The 14,818-nt window shown below is 41.1% G+C and overlaps 1 protein-coding gene across 2 annotated transcripts in view; it reads right to left on the reverse strand.

Annotated features, from left to right (window-relative positions):
- GOLGA3 (golgin A3) overlaps positions 1–14,818 on the reverse strand; it is a 1,508,539-nt gene that overhangs the window by 216 nt on the left and 1,493,505 nt on the right. For both annotated transcript variants that reach the window (XM_044068715.1, XM_044068714.1), the window contains exon 24: positions 1–2,423. This exon is cut by the window's left edge and continues 216 nt beyond it. In XM_044068715.1, the coding sequence (XP_043924650.1) occupies positions 2,225–2,423 (199 nt within the window). In that variant the 3' untranslated portion in view covers positions 1–2,224. The remainder of the gene's footprint in view (positions 2,424–14,818) is intronic.

Here is a 14,818-nt window from a genome sequence, read left to right on the forward strand (position 1 = left end):
TAAATGACTTGAGCATTTGGGAAGGAAAATAAAGCACTAATGGTGTCAGTTTAAAGGCAATGCTCTAAGTCATCTAGAATGAAACTGCGATTTGTTCTTGAGCGACCCAAACAATGTAACTAAGCTGCAAATCAAAAATGAGATGTCTGACTATCACATAAAGGATATAAGCTTTCCTTCATTTCATTAGCATTCAGACCACCAAGAAAATGAAGACATGGCAAGACACTGAAAATATTCAGTCACTGTTGAGAGGTGGGTAAGATGAAACTGTGGCACACCAAACAACTGCACAGAGTCATATTTTGCTGACCAGGCTTATGATTAACAATATGATATCAAAATACAGAACCGGTCCTTTTTTTTTTTTACTGAAAGACTACAGCCAGCTTTCAAACTGATACATTTGATGTCCGGATAAAAACATTTAATTATAAATATCTGAACTCTTTATGGGTAAATCAGTGCAGAGCTGCAAAAGTGTGAAATTTTATTTAACAGAGTACATACCCCAGAACTGCTTCTGCAGGCTGCACTATTTTCTTTGTTGAACTATATCAGTGTACAGTAGTTCTTGATTACAGAAATACACCTGGGTTAACAGACAAAAATGCAGACCTTCCAATGCCCAAGATGCGGCAACCCAATCTGTGTGTGTTCAATACCCACACTCATGCTGTCTGTAAAGACTGGCATTCACAGCTGTAAAAAAGTACTAACCAAAACTGAACCTTGCATGAAGTCAGCCTTTGTGATGTTTGTTCCCATATAAATGGGCAGTCTTATAAAATGCAGTCATACTAATACTTGCCTATTATGCTAAATATTTTTTATCCAGCTTAACTGTAGCTATTACCATAATGGCAATGTTCTTCTATAAGTTAAACACTACTCAGGAGGTGCTATGTTAATTGCTGTATTAATGTCTTATGTCCTTTCCTGGATCTCAATTTTTTTTTTTGCCTAAGGCTGGCTCATCTACTGGGCCAACAGCACAAAATAAATATATAAATAAGTTATTATTATTGAAGATTAGGCAAAAAACAGCTAGAGGTGTTGGTTACATGGGTTGCCAATCAATAGCTATACCTTTGAGTAAATACTGAGCTCCTAGTTGATGGCAGGCAGTACACTTAACTAATGGAAAGGAATATGTTGGCTCCTGGAAAAAAAGTGGATATATAACCTGCCCCCATCATCATCAGCCTACATTTTCCTCCCTCATCATGTCATGAGAGCTGACAAGAGATGGCACTGATCCTAGCTACAGTTGAAGGTACTGACTTGACTTCACAAACAGAAGAAAACAACTTCCAAGCCTTTAGCTTTTTGGTCATTTTCCATCAAAGATCAAGGGCTAAAGACAGGTTAGTTCAGGCAATGCTCACAGAATGGGCAGCTTACACCTTTTCTTTCATAACTACATTCCTTCTGCATTTGCACAAATTCTATTTATGAGCACATTTAAAGATACAATACTCTCTTGACCATGAAAAAAAAAAACAGGACTTTGCGAATTCTACACCTAAAAACTGTAACTTGTACACCAACATTCCTAAGCCCTTTTGTAAATTTCTAAAAGGTGTTATCTGTAATGTTAAAACTGCTGAAGGGTACACACCAAGACATTACATATGATGTGTAATTACAAACAGCAACAGAGTAAAATAACCTGTTTAAGGACAGAAGTCATTTCCCTTAATGCAGACCGTTTTAGAATCTATAAACTAACCCATAAAACAAGCAAGAAGCACATATGTTTTCTTAGCATAAAAGGAAAACTCTCCTGTCACTGAGCTACAATAAAATGGACAGTCTCCTGGTTTGGTGACATAATATTACTGTGCAGCATCGTGACAGGGTCAAGGACCCCTGCTTACCTGCTGACACCCCCCTCTCACAACCCTACTATACAGCTCAGACTTTGGAGGAGGGCTGATGTTAACATGCGGCAGTGAGCTCCACATGCTGACAAAGATGATGCATTCAACAACAGCTATGTGCATATGCTGAACTGTTCATTTATAGATACATACTTCAGTCATCACAAAATGGGAATAACTAGCAAGTCTTCCAAAATTGGCTACTTTGCTGTGTACACGTAAGTCAGCAACAAACATGAAACATGAGAACACAGAAACAAATAAATTAAATCTGTGAATGTAAATAATGTCTTTAAAACAGTGCAAAGCGGGTGTTTAGATAATGCAGTATGCTGCTTCAGTTACTGATTTAATGTTTCAAAGTCCTGAACAACAACAATGGGCTGTGTTGCTTCTGACTGTGTATGGTCCGGGTCTTCTGTGGGGCATACTGCAGTTAGTTCCATTAACTGTCCTTCCATCTGAGACCAGGAGCTCATAGACTCGTGTACTGTTACTGTGTGCTCCTCCATCTGACGTTGCAATGTGTCCATCTCGTCCCTTTGTAAATAAACAGCAAAACAAATCATTAACTACACAAAGCATAATAAAAACAGTGACAAACTCTAACAATCCACCAGTTAACATAACCTAAATGACGAGGGCTGGCATTACTAATTTCACATTCTGATAGGCTAGTTCTCAGTTATATTCTGCATGAAAAAAATATACTGTTTATTGCAGTAGAGTGGAAAGCTCTGTTTTAAGTGCTAACATTCACTGGGGTTACACAGTGTCTCGGTGTGCATCCTTCAGCAATCATAAATAGTTTAGCACATTTTATTTACTTTACTTGCACTTTGTTGCCCTGGTTAGTCCCACTAGGCCAATGGCCTCTTTTCAGGGGAGACCAGAGGTGGTACTCATACTGACTAGGGGAAATTTGGGCCAGGACACTTGGGTACTGCTACTCTTTTGGATAAGTGCAGTGGAATCTATTGCATCTGCCTGAGTTACCATCAACCTATGTAGGTGGGGCCTCAGTTTAACATTTCACCATAGGGACAGCACACTTCTGAGTGCAACAACCCTCCTCCCTTATGCTGCACTACAGTGTCAATACTGCACAATTAACCCATCTATCTAGTGTGGGAACACAAAGTACAGTTGTGTAAACTTACTTTAAGAGTAGCTATTTGAATGATCACTTCCGCAGTAGCCTAAGCTATACGAGTTACATCCTGCATAGGATACAACAGCTGGCCAACTTTCAAAGCTACAGGGCACCTTTCACGTACTCAAGCTGAGCTGACTAAAAGATAGGTTTGGGTGCCAAGATCCTTTAGAGTTCTTATGCCAACTGAGAGAGGGAGGCTAAGCCCTGAAAGGACATTGATAGGAACTACAAAAAAAAAAAAAAAAAAAATAGTTCAAACCTCAGCATTAAAAATACACCAAAACAAGGGGGAATAAGGGAAGGAGTGGCTAAGCAGCAGGGATGATTTGAACATCTACTGTTATGGTAAGTTTACTTACACAACTGCACTATGTTCTTCATACCGATTACTGCTGCGGTAGCATAAGGTATATGGGAAGACTACCATAGCTTACAAAATCTGGGGAAGTGGAAGGAGAAGGGTCCAGGAGCTCTGGAGAATGGTCCTACTGAGTCTAATCTAAGTCTGGAAAAATAATCTAAATGGTAATGCTTTTCAAAAGTATGCATGTAGGTCCAAGTTGCTGCTTCTAGAGTCCAACCCTTTCAAAACAGATGAAGCCAAAACCCTAGCACCCTAGTAGAATGTGCCTCGACTCTGCTGGAATAGTTTTGTTGAGGGGGGAATAAAAAAAGATAATAAGCTGAGGCAACCACTCTGAGATAGTCTGTTTTGACATAGGTTTTTCCCTTCTTACCTGAAATGAACAGCTGATTCAAAGTTCTGAAAGATTTTGTTCTGTCAAAATGGTACACAGATTATCTGGGGATATCCAAGTTATGAAGTTTCCTTTCTTCCTCATTTTTGGGGTCAAGGAAAACACAGAGATAGACAGTTTGACTTAAAGTAAACTCTGACACCATTTTAGCCATAAAAGGATTCGTTATCAAAGAAACCCTGTCTCTGTGGAAAATGAGACACTGTTGACCCACCATAAGAATCTGCAAGTTAGATACTCTTCTTGCAGAGGTCAGGGCAATCAGTAATACTGCTTTTTCATGTTAAAGGACAACAATGGGATTCTGTTATTAAATGCTCAACTTCTCTGTCCTTTTTCACCTTATTTACTGTCCCTGCTATGAACAAACAATAATACAACATTTAAAATATTTTAAATCAACTGTTTCTCTCCACTAGAACAGTACCTTACTGTACTGTAGTGGTTTCACTTTCAAAAAACTTTTATCCCACCCTGGAAAAGCTTTCTTCAGTCCCCAATTCACTGATGTCATCAAGGCCACTGAGTACAGGTAGTTTTCTGGCCAATTCCCTCCCCAAACTGACATGACCATGACCATCCTAAAAAACAACCCATGCTGTGACGTCACGATTCCCTGGTCCTTCCCCTACCCATACAGAAAGTAAAAGCCAAAACAAGGAAAGAGTACAAGAGTCAAGTCCCCTGCTATGAGCTGTCAATCACAGCAGGTAACCGCTCAAATTACCCTTAGCACTTTGACAGCTAGGGAGGTTAGGTGTGAAGGAGGATGAGAGATGAGTCAAAGTAGTACAACAATTCAGATTTCACAAAAGACTGCAATTTAGCCATTCTAAAAAGAAGCAGCAGTATAAAGCACTTTGAAACTGTTCTGTGGCACTTGCACTGTTTGTGTTTTAAGTAGTCATTGAATGGCATGAAATGTTACTTAAAAGTAACTAACTGAAAGACAGCAGTGTATGTATGTAAGTAAGTAAAATCAATGCAGTGACAGGAGCTTTAGGAAGAAAGAGGCCTGCGTGATGTAATTTTTTTTTTTTTTTTTTTTTTTTACAGACAAGCACTCCATTGTGGGATACCTAGAGGCAGCCTAAACAATCAGAATTACTTCAAGATGCCAGACCCCATGTGGTCAGACACAGAAATTACATATAAAAATATTCAAAAACCTGTAAATAGCCTCAGAGTTGTGTTAAAATGTAGGAAACACCAAACCATGATGAAATGAGCATGTTTTTTTGAGTCTGTAGGTGTGATTCTCCTTTAAGAACCTCAAGTCAGCCAGATAAGCTGGTTCAAATGGAGCAAGTGCTAGGTTTTTCTAACACAAAATTAAGATTCCCAAAGAGAAGCCACCATTTTTCTTACAGGTCTCTTAAGCAATACCCCTTTCAAAAACATTTTGACCTAAGAATGCCTTAAGAGGGGGATCCATGGCCAGACATGTTGAAATGGCTGCAAATGAACCTTGACAGAACAGGAAGACAGGTCACAGTAACATGCAAATATTGTACAACAAGAGAAACACTAACCCTGAATGGGTGCTGCTTACCCTGTTGGCACCAATTAGAAAACCTTTTCCATTTGCTCATATATGATTTTCTAATAGCATGCTTTCCTGCCTCCATTTAGTATCTGATGCATGTGCTCAGTAATCAAGTAACTAAAAGGGATGAAAGCCCTCATCATTCAGGCAGTTTTGATTGGGATCAGGATGCATCAAACACCCCCTGGATAATTCCAAAAGAAGGGAGAACCACTCATGCCTGGGCCAGAAGTGAGTCAACCACAATGATCTTGGGAGACTCCTCCTGAATCTTCAGAATACATTGGATATGAGCGGACAGGGTGGAAAATCATACAGGAACATTCCTCTCACAGGTTCATAGAAGACTACTAGGCTGATGTCTCAAGCGCCCTTAGAAGCCTAGCTAGTTTTACCCAGATTTTATTCAATTTTCAAACCCTAGGGGAAAGATAAGGGATAGCAAGCATGGTTTTGGCAATTTTTACAGACTGCCTCTGTCCATAAGGGACAAGGGTGCCATTCCAGGAGTGAATCTGCCACTTCTCATCCAATGATGCAGACTGTGCCTGAAGATGGTCAGGGAAGAGCTGTACTTCACATGAATAGGAAGCCTATTTCAGAGGAGGGGGCAATCTATGGGACACATCTGTCTCTCCAGCGTGATCTATTTGTGTCAGAGATCAGGTTTAGATCCTTGAAGAGGGTAATCCTTGTGCAGTTAGTTTTCTGAATATGCAACACTTCCATCAGGGCTGGGGTCAGAGACTTCCTTCTAGGTCAGGCATAGATCATACCCTCAGTAATTGGCAGGAAACGGAATACAGTGACAGGGCTTTTAAATCGGTCTGCATATGACATGTTGTTATACCCTGTATATATATATATATATATATATATATATATATATATATTTTTTTTTTTATGAGAAACCTCTGGTGCAGGTACCTGGTGAGGTGCATGCTAAAGGGTGCACTATACTTGATTATTGGTCTGATGAGGGCAGAGTACAGTGGTACTATGACATACTTAGATCCAGATGCCATGCCCTTACTTATTAGCTGAGCCACATAGGATTTCCTCAACACTGTGATCACATGGTGGTCAAAGCTCAGATTACTATCTAATAGATTACCCAGATCCCTCACCACTGGGTCCACTCTTAGGGGGGGTTGCTATCAATGTTGTAATTTGCAGGGGTGTTTGCTTTCCCAAAGGGTACTGTTATGTATTACTTTGCATTTAGATGGAGGCCATGGCTCTGACACCTATCATTAGTCTGTATCAGTCCTTTCTGTAGGATATCAACATCATTTGGGGAGTCAATGATTGCCCCCAGCTTGCAGTCAACAGCAAACTTGGTCAGCCATAGGCCATTTACATTTGCCTTGACATTTGAGAAGTATATCACAAACAAAATGGGCACAGCACCGAGTCCTGTGGTACTCCACTGGTGACTGGTTTCTTGCTGGATGTGGATTCCCCCAATCTATTAACAAGTAACCTATCAGTGATTCATTTGGCTATCCATCTGCTGCTGTAGTTGAGGTTTATGCCCACTTGTGTGTTTATATACAATACCCGAGTGGGATATTGTGTCAAATGCCTTGGCCAGGTCAAGGTAGGCAGTATGCACCATTTTACCCTCATCTATGGCCATAGTGACCTTTTCAAAGTCGTCCACCAGATTCGGCAGACAGGACCTGCCCTTGAAGCCGAACCGGGTTGGCTCTAAAGCAGTGATTGAGAACCTATGACACACATGTCAAAGGTGACAAACTAGCGTTCACAAACACCCGAGTTACCAAAGAAACTGTTTTTGCATTTGTTGCATGTGTGAAGCGCACTGAATTACTTTGTGCCAGGAGCCAGTTCAACAACACTGCCACAGAGTTAAGGAAGTTATTAACCTCAAAGACTATTTCAGTATACTTTCTCGATAAAGTCTGTAAAGGGCAGTGCTGACACCGTTTTCTCTTTGTGGTTACACTTCTGCAAAGGGCAAGTAGTCTGCATTTCTAGGACTGTGATATTTTACATTCCACTCAACTGTTCCTCTTAATCCCTGCTAAAACTGGCAACTTTTTACACTTGATGACAATAATTACATTTACAGACTAATTTTACTTCAGAAAATGTATATTAATTCATGTTCATTTTTTCTGTCAGTGTCTTAAATTAATAGTACTAGTGTTAAAGTTAAAGTGGTATTACACTATTCAGGTAGTCTGTACCTTTACTCAATGAAGACAGACAGTTCTGCTGTTACAACATTCATTTAAGCTAGATGAAAAACCTCGTGTGCAGTAACAATTAAAGGTATATACATCAAAACTTACTTCTGCTTAGAATAATCAAAGTCTCTCATACAAAAGAAAAAAGTCCCAATCTTTATAGTGCCTTTTCTGCCTGCATCAGCAGTTTTGAGAATTTGCCAGAATAATAAGTCTTTCTTCTAAAGCTGGTCTGTTGACAGTTTGTTTTCCATGTCATAAACATTCTGTCACTGTTAATTAGATCCAAGATTATCACTTCCATAGTCTTGCATACAAGGCTAGTCAGACTTATGGGATGGTAGTTTCCTGGGTCTGTTGATGTTCACCCCTTGTGCAGAGGGGTGACTGTTCCTGTTATCCATTCTACTGAGACAAAGCCTGTTTGGAGACTGTGGTTAAATAGAGATCTGAGTGGTCTGCTAGGTTGGATTTCAAGCTATTTAACAGGCACCCTGGGATTCTGTCAGGGCCCATTAATGCTGTGTTTCTAGCTTGAGAGAGTGCAAACCTGATCTTTATAACAACATGGAATGGAATAGTAGAGTGTATGTGAAGGGGAGTGACTGGAGGTGATGAGAGAATGAAATCTGAGCTGAATTTAACAGCCAAGCAAGTTTGCTATTTCTTCTGGCTGAGTACATGTAGTGCCATCTACAGACAACTCAGCAGATTGTTGAGCGTTTCCCCTTAAGATTTCACACAACTGAAAAATGCTTTGCTTGGGAGGCTATTTTAGTGTCATTTTTAGCTTCTGAGGACTTGACTAGTGTCTAGACTTGCCTGTGGAGACTAATGAGGGTTTTTTCTCTCTGTTGTGCACCATTCCACTTGCTTCAGACAGGAATTTCTTTTTTTTGTTCTGCACTGGCGTGTCAAGCAGACATCGTGGGAACAAAATCCTGTGTGATGGAGTCAAAAAAGACTTTTGAATGTTCTCTTGGAATCTCAGCCTGCATAGCAGATCTCTCACCCAAGTGAGATACTGTTGACATTAAAGAGACTCTGAAAAAATAAGCAAGCCATCATTACAGCCGAGTGCACCTCCAAGCATTTCTGCAGTTACCTCCTACTGCGCCTTTAGGCATCAAATATTACTTCATATTTGCATTAATAATTCCAAAACCATGCTATATACAAGGTATCAGAATAGTCTATTCTTGAAGCATACATGACGACAAACACAACTGTATTGATATTTGACTTCTCTGAGTATTTATTAGAACTGTAAGGTAATAACTTCATTTTTAAAGGCTCAAGCCACACCGACTGAGAGCTAAAGGTAAACACTCAAAAGAATTGTACTGGAGGGAATTAATTTAAACATAGAAAAATGTGGATACCCTGTAGCCTGCGATGGGCTACAACTGGAGCTAAACACTGTGTGAATACTAGAACTCTGACAATGTGATCCAGACACACACACACACAGGTTTAAGTTCATTAGTTCACAGGTAAATAGTAGGTAATCGGTCTGCAGACCATTTAAAGACTAGCCAAAAACACTGTTCAAAGTTTTCCTCTAGCCTCAAGGAGGACAAGACAAGACAGTCCGGGAGAAATTTTGAGGCCGCCCATCCAATTATCTCAGTCTACCCTGAAGGTGCAATGGTGATACTCTGCTTGATATATAGTGGAAGCTTGTTCCAGAGGAATATACATTAGGATGTAAATCTATCATGCCAATGTGTCTTACATATCTGCTGATGAATGTTTAGTTCCTTTAACAAAGTATGTGATATACCATTAATTCTGCAAAGGAATAGGAAATCAAATAGAGCTGGATCTTCGATCTCCATGGTGGAAGTCTGTAACAGACCAAGTATAGAAAAAGGGCTGCCAGCCTCCCCTGATAATTATAATTTTTGAGGCAATCGATCCTTTTAGTTATAAATCTCTGAGGTCCCTCAAACTGTATACTTTACATAAATACATGCCATAAGGTGAGTTATACTCAATAATGGGTATGAAAAGATACAAGTAAGACTTATTTGCATCTAGTGGAGATCCCTTTGGAAATTAGATGGACCAGAAAAAAGCCTTTATGAACTACTGTGAATCTTAAGACACATCTCAGTCTGGATGGATGAGAGTAAGATAAGCATATTTTAAATTTAAGATTACCAAAAAACTCAAACACGGATGGAGGGGTAACGGGTTGTGAAGTGAAAGCATTTCGAACTTGGGCACTGTCACATACTGGTTTAGGAAAGAAAGGTCCATGAGAGGTCTCCAGGCATTTTTTCTTTGGCACCAGAAACATTCTTGAATAAAAACCTCTTCCCAACTGAAAAGGAGGTACTGTTTCTTTTACCTCTAAGAAAGCATATATTGTAGGACAGGAGGGAACAGAGGGGTTTGGGTTGGTGGATGAGGAATAATTCCCTGGAAAGGAGGGATGTCCTCCCGCTGCCATCTGTAGTCCTGCTGAATCAGACTCAAAACCCATTTGTCATTAACAATTTGTTGCCAAAGAGAGAAATGGAGATTCAGACTTTCTGAAAGGACAGGCATCAATCCATATGTTACCAGATGGGTAGCTAACTGGCTCACTGATAGAACCCACTCAAAGTAGGGGAAGCCACCTCTAGTAGTAGACCCGTAATGAGTGTTGTACCCCAAGGATCGGTCTTGGGGCCTCTACTCTTTGGGATATAATTTTCTGAGGTGCAAGCCAAAACCAGTGGTCTGTGGCTGACCAAGTTTGCAGATGACTGCAAGCTGGGCGCTATCTTAAATTCCCCTAGTGATGTGAACATCCTCCAAGTGGGCCTTACCCAAACTAATGACTGGTGCCAGATGCATGCCGTCAAACTGAATGCCAAGAAATGCATCATTATCCCCTTTGGGGAAAATGTCATCCCCCACTAATTATCACATTAATAACAACATACTAAGCATGCAATCAGTCGTGAGGGACTTGGACACCCAGGTTGATAGCAACCTGACTTTTGACCACTACGTTGCCTCTGTTGTACAGAAGTCTTTCTACATGGCCCACCTCATAATTAAGGATATTTCATTCAGGAACAAGGAGGTCATAACATCCCTGTACTCCTCCCTAATCAGACTCATCATCAAGTACAATGCCCCCTTCGGCATGTAACTTGCTAAGCACATGCAGCAGGTGGAGAGACCACAGAGGTTCCTGACCAGGTAAATCCTTCAGGGTCTCAAACACCTATCTTATACAGATAGGCTAAAAGCCCTGTCCCTCTACTCAGTCTCATACAAACTGCTCAGAGGTGACCTGTGTCTGGCATACAAGGCCATTTCAGACCCAGCCTTGATGGAGTTGCTGTATATCGGCAAGACAAACTCCACTCGTGCAACCCACACACAAGGCCTTAACCTGGTCTGTGACATTAATAGAACTTGTTGGTGGGATAGATTTGTGTCCCAGAGACTCACCCGTCTGTGAAAGACTCCCTCTCCATGTCAAGCAGAGTACTTCTCTAGCCCTCTTTAAGAGGAACCTGGACGACTGGATGGGAAACAGAAAATATACCCCTGGGATCTCACCTGTGCCCCTGCTGGACAGGGGAAACAGGTGCTGACTGAGGGAACATTGGCAAAATTCTTGGCTAGGCTTATAAGGGCTAATAGCCTAGTATCATCCTATGAACCTATGAATAAGGGACTGTCAGGATGGGAGGGAAGGACAATGTCCCTTACGCAGTTATTCTGACTTTTTTGATTGCCCTTTTTTCTACAGTTTTCCTGCCTTCTTTCTGGAACCTCCTTGCCATCGTTTTTTTTAAACATCTGCTTACCGGTATTTTGCACAGACTTTTTTCTTGCCAAAAATTGGATGAGGAATCAGAAAATCCCTTGGAAAATTTGGAGGAGGTCTGAAAATATGAGAATTGCCTGTAACAGCTTACCCCTCTCAACATACTTTTTGATAAACTCTGGAGCAGGGGATCCAAAAACCAAATCTCTGTCCAAAGGTGAATTTGAAATCTCATTTTTATATCTTTTGGGAGATCTGAGAACACAGTCAGGCAAACCTCCTCAACACAGTACTGCAACAGCCCTGGATGCAGTAACTACAAAGTTGTAAACACACTTGAATCCATTTTTAATGACCTGAGAAACAGAAGAAACTAAACCACATAAAGAATATTTTTCCTTACAGGATGGACATGCAGATAAAACATTCCACATACTTCCACAATTACTCAGAACAAACATAGGAGACTGACTTTTCAAAATTCTAGCAGCATTATAAACTATTTCCACAAACGTATTAGTTGTTCTACCATCTCTGTCAGAAGGGGGAGGATTAGAATTAAACTATTTGGCAGGTGCTGGATTAATTAAAGCTACAATTGCTGGATCAGATCTGGGATGAGGGTATAAACATTTGAAAGACTGAGGAACTTTGTACATGCTATCTGCTTTTTTAGGTGCAGCAGGCTGGTTATCAGGGAAACCACAAGCTGTGATAAACATAACCTTAAGTGCCAGGGGATGGGAAAAGGTTCTGGGAATTCCAGTTGTAACAGCTCATAGGTGGTTACTAGGCTAATGGCCCTAGTGCCTTTACAAGCCTAACCATGTGAAAACCCAAGTTGCCTAATTGACCACAGTTAGATGGTCGTTATTAACACAGTGATTCTGTGACCAGTATCGACTTCCCCTGACCAAGAGGGATATAGGTGTCACCCCCAGGGTGAATTTACAGTCACCCATCCAGTTGTCAAGGTTGCGCTTGAATAGGGTCATTGAGGAGCTCTGCTTCACATGGAGTGTGAGCTTATTCCAGAGGAATAGCAGTCTCTGGAAGACGCATCTGTCTCACCAGCATGTTCCATTAATGTCACAGGCTAGGCTGAGATCCCTGGAGTGAATTATTTTGTTCCATTTGATTTGTGGATGTGCAGCATTTCCATTAGGGCAGGGTCCAAGACTGCTCTGTAAGCTGGGCACATGTCACCTCTCAGCAGCCTGTATAATACAGAGCACAGTGACAGGGCTTTCAGTCTTTCCATGTAGGTTATATTTTGGAGGCCCTGGATTCTCTTGGTTAGAAACCTCTGTGGTCTCTTCAGTTGCTCCAGGTGTTTGGTGAGGTACAATAAAGAAGGAGAGCACTGTACTCAATTAATGGTCTGATAAGGGTCGAGTACAGAGGAGCTATAACCTCCCTGGTCTTGGATACAATGCCCTTATTTATGAGAGGTGCAATGTAGACTGCTTTTCTTACCACTACAGACACATGGTGTTCAAAGTTTAGATTACTATCAACCTGTGTTCCCAAGTCTCTCACCACAGAGTTTGAGCTTAGAGGGGTGTTACCTGTATCATAATTAGCAGGGGCTACATCTTTACCAAAGGGGATAATGAGGGATTTTTTGTGTTGTTTTATTCCTTGAGTTTGGCAACAATCATTTGTCTGTGTCAGCCCTTTCTGCAATATGCTATCATTGGGGGACTCTGATTGCACCCAGTTTACAGTCATCTGTAAACCCTGGTAAGCCACAGGCCATCTACCTTTACCTGGACTTCAGAGAAATAAATTACAAACACAGTAGAGGGGGCCCAGCACAGATCCTTGTGGTACCCAACTGGTAACTGGTCTACTGGTAGAGGTGGACTCCCCAACTTTGACAATGTGCGTTCTGTCAGCGAGACAGCTGGCTACCCATCTAGTAATGTATGAATTAATCCCCACCTGGATGAGTTTCTTTATGATATCTGAGTGGGGGATTGTGTCAAAGGCCTTGACTAAATCAAGATAGGTGGGTTGTATTGTTCTGCCATCATCCAGGGCTTTGGTGAGATTATCAAGAAGTCCACTAGGTTTAATAAGCAAGACCTACCCTTGACAACATCAATCTGAGTTGGATCAAGAGACTATGGTCTGTCCTTGTGGATAAGGTCCATGATGATTCTTTCCATGGCCTTGCAGATAAGGCTGGTTAGGCTTATGTGTCATTAGTTTCCCAGGGTCAGCTGATGGACCCCCCCTTTGTGCAAGGGGATCAGTCACTGTTCTCCTCTCTGCTGGAACAAAGCCAGTTCTCAGGCTATGATTAAAGAGAGTGTCAGGTGGTTCTGCCAAGTCTTGTTTTAAACTATTTAGTAAGCAACTTTGGATGTTATCTGGTCCCATACAGGCTGTGTTTTTGGCCTTGGACAGTGCTTGTATGATCTGTCCTTTAGAGATAATTGGTGGAGGACTGGTGTCAGGAATGCTTTTGGGTATGTCTGGTGGGAACATGGGGATGACGTTATTGCCAAATCTGTCAGCTAGCAGGTTGGCAATTTCCTCAGGTTCAGTGTGAGTGGTACCATCCACTACAAGCTCAGCACACGGTTGGGCATCCCCTTTTAGGTTTTGGAGGTAGCTAAAGAATGCCTTATGATTGTCTTTAGTTAGGGATGCTGATTTAGACTCATAACTAGCCTTAGAGGATTTAAAATATCTGATTTGCTTGTTCAAGCTGTGGAGGGTATTCTTCTGTTGAGTAAATTCCCCCTGTTCCTAGATATCAGTTTCTTTATTTTGTTGTATAACGTATTTGCACTTACAGCTTGTTTTTTTTTGGGAAGACCTAGTTTTGTTCCTGTTGGGTACAGCCAAGTCAATGCATTTGCTTTAAGTGGCTATATAAGGCATTTGTGTATTCCTCTGCATAGAAGTCATTGTTGGTTATGCGAGCAGGGGCTTTAAAACTTTTTATACCATCTCTTAGTAGGCAATAGTTTACTTTGGAGAAATTTTTCAGTTTTTTACTCCTGTGGAGGTGTCAGGTTTGCTCTTTACTTTTAATGAGACAGATTTATAGTCAGACCTTACCAGGGAGGACTATACACACTGGGTAGTGCAGTGACCCTCCCCCCCAATGTTGGTGAGCACTAGTCCAGGACATTTGAGTCTCTTGTGGGGGTGAGAACCAACTGCTCCAAGGCATTTGAATTAGTTCACAAACCTTGTAGCAATCATGTTTGTGCTCATGTAAGTCACCCAATTGATGGAAGAATAGCTGAACTCTCCCATAACCAAGGTGTTTGGCTGTATAGTGAGGGACTCTAGCAAGTCCAGGTAGGCGGTATACTTCTCCTGGTTCATGGTGAGGGACTTGTAGCAAACAATGATGTAGAAGGGTATTTTACTTATAGTTAATTGGACGTGGAGTAGCTCAAGAGTCGTACTGTTTCACCAGTTTTGAGTTGTATTTGGATTTAATGAAGATGGCTGTACCTCCAACTTTGGT

The sequence above is a fragment of the Protopterus annectens genome, chromosome 4.part0 (assembly GCF_019279795.1).
Source record: "Protopterus annectens isolate FY-2018-M chromosome 4.part0, PAN1.0, whole genome shotgun sequence".
NCBI classification, from domain to species: domain Eukaryota; kingdom Metazoa; phylum Chordata; order Ceratodontiformes; family Protopteridae; genus Protopterus; species Protopterus annectens.